This window comes from Conger conger, chromosome 2 (assembly GCF_963514075.1).
Source record: "Conger conger chromosome 2, fConCon1.1, whole genome shotgun sequence".
Classification (NCBI taxonomy): Eukaryota; Metazoa; Chordata; class Actinopteri; order Anguilliformes; family Congridae; genus Conger; species Conger conger.
The window spans coordinates 707398-714200 of record NC_083761.1 but is presented as its reverse complement, the minus strand read 5'-3'; the positions used below and the strand labels follow the sequence as shown (position 1 = coordinate 714200).

General features: G+C 49.7%; 2 protein-coding genes across 4 annotated transcripts in view; one reads left to right on the top strand and one right to left on the bottom strand.

The window, feature by feature from the left end:
• The window catches only part of mtif2 (mitochondrial translational initiation factor 2), a 9865-nt gene extending 6806 nt beyond the window's left edge, over positions 1-3059 (top strand). For all 3 annotated transcript variants that reach the window (XM_061231921.1, XM_061231923.1, XM_061231924.1), the window contains 4 exons: positions 191-331; positions 599-763; positions 950-1090; positions 2216-3059. In XM_061231921.1, coding sequence (XP_061087905.1) covers positions 191-331; positions 599-763; positions 950-1090; positions 2216-2385 — 617 coding nt within the window. In that variant the 3' untranslated portion in view covers positions 2386-3059. The remainder of the gene's footprint in view (positions 1-190; positions 332-598; positions 764-949; positions 1091-2215) is intronic.
• Positions 3060-3627: 568 nt separating this feature from the next.
• LOC133122153 (ubiquitin-ribosomal protein eS31 fusion protein) lies at positions 3628-6319 on the bottom strand. The gene is made up of 6 exons (XM_061231925.1): positions 6248-6319; positions 6076-6140; positions 5043-5097; positions 4792-4877; positions 4172-4303; positions 3628-3892 (listed from the first exon to the last, which is right to left on the bottom strand). The coding sequence occupies exons 2-6, from the start codon at positions 6121-6123 to the stop codon at positions 3743-3745; spliced, it is 471 nt and encodes a 156-aa protein (XP_061087909.1). The 5' UTR covers positions 6124-6140; positions 6248-6319; the 3' UTR covers positions 3628-3742.
• Positions 6320-6803: the final 484 nt, after the last annotated feature.

Below are 6803 nucleotides of genomic sequence, written 5' to 3'. Positions count from 1 at the left end.
CAGACCCAAACCAACAGCAGCAGCATATACAACCTGTTAGTGACAAAATGGCCGCTTTCAGACCCAAACCAACAGCAGCAGCATATATAACCTGTTAGTGACAAAATGGCTGCTTTCAGACCATGCTGGGTGTGGAAAAAACCTGTAAATGAGTTTTTAACACGGCCGTGGGCCTTGTCTGTGTTGCTAGGTGACGTGGACGGTTCGTTGGAGGCCATCATGGACATCCTGGAGACGTACGACGCGGACGAGCAGTGCCAGCTGGACGTGGTGCACTGCGGGGTCGGGGACGTGTCGGAGAGCGACCTGGGCCTCGCCGAGACCTTCTCTGGTAAGCTCTCACTGCTGGTGATGCTGCTTTTACTGAGTCATCTCCAACCAGGTACTATTGCGTGTACTTGGATTTTTTTTTTAATGTATACATTATACCCAGAAATTTATGAATAGCTTCTCTGTGCTTTGCTTAAATCTGGCATTACGTCAGTATAACACGTCACTCTTGTGTCATTGAATCGCTTGGCGACTTTTGCCGTTAAATCGACCAGTCCGTAGTGAGTTCACTGAGTAAAATGGCGGCTGCGTGCGGTCCGCCCCTCAGGCACGGTGTATGGCTTTAACGTGTCAGCGAGCCGGCCCATCCTGCAGAGGGCGGCGAGGAGCGGCGTCTCCATCAGACTCCACAGCGTCATCTACAAGCTCGTTGACGAACTGAAGGACCAGCTCAACAGCCTGCTTCCGCCCACACTGGAGGAGAATGTGCTTGGTGAGTTCCCCAGCTAAAACTCCGCCCTCTCTACTTGCACCGGACATTAGCAGCTAAGTGATCGCTGTAATCATCATTTAACACAGAGACCTCACACTCCAGCCCTGGAGGACCACAGCATTTTCACTCAGCGGGTGTTCGTGCCCTCAGTGGGCGTGGCCTCAGCGGGTGTTCGTGCCGTTGCAGGTCAGGCGTCGGTGCTCACCACGTTCCAGGTGAAGGAGGGGAAGAGGAAGGTGGACGTGGCCGGCTGCAGGGTTCTGAGCGGCCAGCTGAACCGCAAGATGAAGTTCCGCCTCGTACGCGGCCGGGACGTCCTGTGGGAAGGTACCCTCCTAACCTCTACCCCAGACAACCCTCTACCCCACACCATCTCCCTCACCTCTACCCCACACAACCCTCTACCCCACACCATCCCCCTCACCTCTACCCCACACAACCCTCTACCCCACACCATCCCCCTCACCTCTACCCCACACAACCCTCTACCCCACACCATCCCCCTCACCTCTACCCCACACAACCCTCTACCCCACACCATCCCCCTCACCTCTACCCCACACAGCCCTCTACCCCACACCATCCCCCTCACCTCTAACCCACACAGCCCTCTACCCCACACCATCCCCCTCACCTCTACCCCACACCACCCCCTCACCTCTACCCCACACAACCCTCTACCCCACACCATCCCCCTCACATCTACCCCACACAACCCTCTACCCCACACCATCTCCCTCACCTCTACCCCACACAACCCTCTACCCCACACCATCTCCCTCACCTCTACCCCACACAACCCTCTACCCCACACCACCCCCCTCACCTCAATCCCACACAACCCTCTACCCCACACCATCCCCCTCACCTCTACCCCACACAACCCTCTACTCCACACCATCTCCCTCATCTCTACCCCACACCATCTCCCTAACCTCTACCCCACACAACCCTCTACCCCACACCATCTCCCTCATCTCTACCCCACACCATCCCCCTAACCTCTACCCCACACAACCCTCTACCCCACACCATCCCCCTAACCTCTACCCAACACCATCTCCCTCACCTCTACCCCACACCATCCCCCTAATCTCTACCCCACACAAACCTTTACCCCACACCATCTCCCTCACCTCTACCCCACACTCTAACCTCTACCCCACACAATCTCCATAACCTCTACTCCACTACAGCCCCTGAATCGAGTAGTATTTACATCCAAAACAATTACGTAGACTTTGTATGTTTGACTGTTGAATGTGAACAGATGATTGAATCATACTGGCATGTTTGAAGTTTTTATATATGATTTATTTGGTCACAGGTCATCTCTCTTGTAGAATAGATCTTGATCTCAATGAGACTACCTGTAAAAATAAGGTATTTGACCCAGGTCTGGTGTCTATGGTGCACTTCCTGTTTCTCATGTTGTACTTCCTGTTGGGGCAGGCTCCCTGACGACGCTGAAGCACCACAAAGACGTGGTGCCCACGGTGACGACGGGGATGGAGTGCGGGCTGTCGCTGGACCAGGAGGTGGAGTGTCGCCCCGGAGACGTGATCGTCTGCTACGAGGAGGCGGAGAAAAAGCGCCAGATCGCCTGGAACCCAGGGTTCTAGGACTGCGGCCGGCTCGACCCGACCCGACCCGACCCGAACGCTTCCCCACCCTCACTCTTTGGGGACACTCAGCGGAATGTGTCCGTTTTGGGGAGGCGTGTCACATGACCTGCAGCTGTGTGATGAACTACAAATAAAGTGGCTAAATGCGGCGAGGGGTTTTCACTGAACCCCACTATGTTCTAGAGACTCACAGCGACCAGTCCTTAGCCCTCATTCTCACCCACTTCACCGTTTCAGTGGTGGTTTGATCCACTCTGCTGTGTCGGACACAAGCGCTTTCTGACCAGGATTTTAAAACACTGGCCGCTAAGTTATAGCTGGATGTTTCAACCTTTGCTCAAAGAGCTAGGACAAAGTCGATCAACTTATTTGATAGAAACTCAAGTTGATGCAATGGATTACACAACTCCACGCTTTTCTGTATGTTTTTCAGGGCACAGACATTGATGCTTATGTCCAGATCTTGCTAATTTTGCAGATATCATAGTGCCAAATCTGTGGTTCTGAACAAGTGAGATTTCAATGTTACAGAAGTAAATTAGCGTTCCCCTGAAGAAACGAACTCCAGTTACTGAGATCCTGCTACAGTGCTGATGTGAGGAAGACCAGCAGGGTCTAGGCTCTTGCGACCAGAGCTTGTAAATAAAGTGCAGTTCACCTGAACCCTGCAAGAGCAACGCAAGCTGACTGGTGGGTTTAAAAAACGTTATGGAGTAAAGCCTACAGTCAACATTAGAATGACAGTTAAACTGATTCTATAAGAGGAGTAACTCTGGCAGTGCAGCAGCTGTTGGACATTATGAAGGAAGTGCCCCGCAATGCAGGCCAAATTCCCTCTTCTCACCATTACCTTATGTTAAACTTTCAAACTAGGTGTTGGAGATAAAATATTCAGAAACATTTTAGTGGACTGTTTAGGAGGAATAAGAGTTATAAACAGTCTACTTTTATAAAATTGTTCTGTATTCTCAACACAAATGAAAGCAGTGCTGTCCAATCAGTTGCCGACAGTGTTCTTCCTATTGACCCCATGGAGCCGAGACAGAATCCACCTACAGCCCCGCCCATTATACGGACAACTGAGAGCACCTCGAGACCTTCTGATCTGACCTGAACACTGAACACACACCAAGTACACTTTCACTTGGACTGAACACACACCACACCCCCACCTTCATTTGGACTGAACACACACCACACTCACACCTTCATTTGGATTGAACACACCACACACAAATGTATTTGGAGCAGGTAGCAGCCAGGCAGCCACACCCTTTATTTCACTCTGGTTTTACAGCATAAAGTGCAGGGCTGCTGGAGATCCGGGGGCGGGGCGGGGCGGGGTCCTGTTGGCTCATTTGTCCTCAGGCTTGTTCAGGCAGTACGTGAGGCAGCACTTCCCGCAGTACTGTCTGTCAAAATGGCTGGCCATGAACACGCCGGCACCACACTCATCCGCTGGGCACTCCCGCCTCAGCCGGTGGATCTTCCCATTGTCATCCACCTGCAGGTGGAGGGGCCAGGGGGAGGAGAGGAGGAGGACAGCATTCAGGAAGAGCCTCAATCTAAAGCAGGCAGCTGTTCACCATCAGTAAAAACTAAACCAAACAGCGCAAATCTGATTCCACTTCTGATCAATATTTAAAGAGATATTACTTTTAGCTGTTCACATATTGGAAAATGCACTCAACTTTCAACTGCAAATATGGTTATTTTGGATAAAATCTCACTCCACAGCAGGACAGAAAACTGCCTGGCCCATGAGCAGGAAGTGATGTCGTACCTTGTAGTACTTGAGCACGGCCAGCTTGACCTTCTTCCTCTTGTGTTTGTTCTTCTTGGGCGTGGTGTAGGACTTCTTCTTCCTCTTCTTCGCCCCACCGCGCAGCCTCAGCACCAGGTGTAGCGTGGACTCCTGCAGAGAGCAGCACAGACCCCACGGTCAGCCCACAAACCCCACGGACACCCCACAGACCCCACAGACCCCACGGTCAGCCCACAGACCCCACGGTCACCCCACAGACCCCACGGTCACCCCACGGTCACCCCACAGACCCCACGGTCACCCCACAGACTATGGTCAAACCAGTCAGCATTATAAGCCACGGTCCGCACTGCAAACCACAGTCAAACTACCATCAGCATTACAAAGCACAGTCAACATCACAAACAATGGTCAGCATCACGAACTGCCACTAAACCACAGTCAGCCCCATAAAATATAAATGTTCACTTCAGCAAAGGCTCCAGGGACTCTCGAGCAGGCCTGTTGATGATGTAAACATGTGACTCATGCTGATTACAGGCAGAGTCACTGGTGCAGGGTGCTTATCCAGACTGCTCAGACAGAGGCCTGTGTGTCAGGGAGACAGAGGCCTGTGTGTCAGGGAGACAGAGACCCACCTTCTGGATGTTGTAGTCAGACAGGGTGCGTCCATCTTCCAGCTGTTTCCCCGCAAAGATCAGCCTCTGCTGATCAGGTGGGATTCCTGCGGCACAGGAAGCCTGTTACCAAACAATTTACCAAACCAACCAAAGAGCTGCTCATACAATTATAAAAGAAGCGCTCCAAGAGAAAATTACCATTAGCCAAACAAATGAAAGAACCCTGTGTCCATAAAGATCTCATTTTAATTCATAACACAGCTCCTTACCTTCTTTGTCCTGGATCTTAGCCTTGACATTTTCTATCGTATCCGAAGGCTCAACCTGTTAAAGTGCAAACTCACCATTAGACTAACGTCGGTAATAACATTAACCGAATCTAAAGATTTCACGTAAAGGACTCAGAATTGGTTCAGTGCTCCAGAGTGAAGATAGACGGGCAAAGTAACTTTATACCGGACACGATAATTACCTCTGTTTTATACCGAGACGATAATTACCTCTGTTTTATACTAGAAACAGTAATTGAGTAGATATTTCTGCGCAACGCGTAACATTCTGCAGCAGAAACACACGCTCTGCACGTGGCTCTGCACCTGTCATTATGTCAAGACCCATGTCAACCTCAGCACTCTTACCCAGCCGTGAGCCAGCGAGCTAACTCCATATCGCCAACTACCCAACAACAGTGCTAACTCCATATCGCCAACTACCCAACAACAGTGTTAACTCCATATCGCCAACTACCCAACAACAGTGCTAACTCCATACCGCCAACTACCCAACAACAGTGATCAACCAACGTTAGAGATCGGCCTGATCAGATTGTAGCATGGAATGTGAAAGTTACTGAAAACTAGCGTTAGCTTCAGTGTCTCCGCACAGCCAATCGTTTTAGCCGAAGAGCTGTCAAAGAGGTTCCAAAATTACGCAAGATGTCTCTACGTTTGATAACCTTAAAATGACTGTCATTTTAGTAAGTTAGCTGGCCATTAGCTGATTTTTTTTTGCTGTCTGTACTACATGTCTGTGCTAGCTAGACTAGCTAATGTTCATTAGCCAACAGGCAGTTATTCACCAGTGTACATTGACTGTAACGAATCGTCCCGAGGGTACATTTCCTGTTTTACGCAGAAAGTGAACTGTAGAAATCAGTCTCTTCTCGGAATAAGTACAACCACTGTGACACTGTGCGCTGAGGCCAACTCGACATGCATTCATCTACTTTTAGAATAGGACAGCTAGTTAGCTAGCTAAACGCGGCTAACGCCAGCTGACGTTAGCACCACACTGGTCACCCACCTCTAGGGTTATAGTCTTCCCCGTGAGCGTTTTCACGAATATCTGCATTTTGGAACCGGAGCCACCTGAAGACAAGAATGGAGACTATTAAAGTTAGAGCCTGACAACATACGTGATCAAAGGAAACTATGAAGTGAATAATTATCTCATTAGTCGGAGAGAGCGAACTCACCACGGCCCTTCGCGACATGCGGATCAGAAAGAGGGGGCCTTTTCCCTGCAGCACGGGAGCGCAGGGCGCGGATAGGCGCCTGATGAGAATGCCTGTTTGCATTTTGTAATGCCTCTAACTACCAGACGGTGGTGGTAACAGACCCGTCAAAGACGACGCTTGATCACATGGTGTGATATTACATATCGTCTATTTTTCCCTTCACTTTTATACGTGGAGAGGTTAAATGACAAAAAATATTCATAATTGTCTTCCGTTTGCCTTGTCACCTGCACCTTTCATCGATGAGAGCTGTTAGCCTGTAGGTGACTGGTGTGTGATTATAACCTGTCAAAAGCCAAGCTTTGATTGATACATTTCATTCCTCTTGCTGTCTTAACATTTATCCCCAATCTAATTAATCATATGCGTCTTTCGAGTTGTAAAATGTGTCATTTCTGAGTAAGTTACATGGCTTATATGAATTTCTTTCTCTGAGAATAAGACTTGTAAGTCCATTCATAGCAATGTGCGAGATTTGTCTTTTTCTGACTTGAGCACCATGCGAATTTACTGT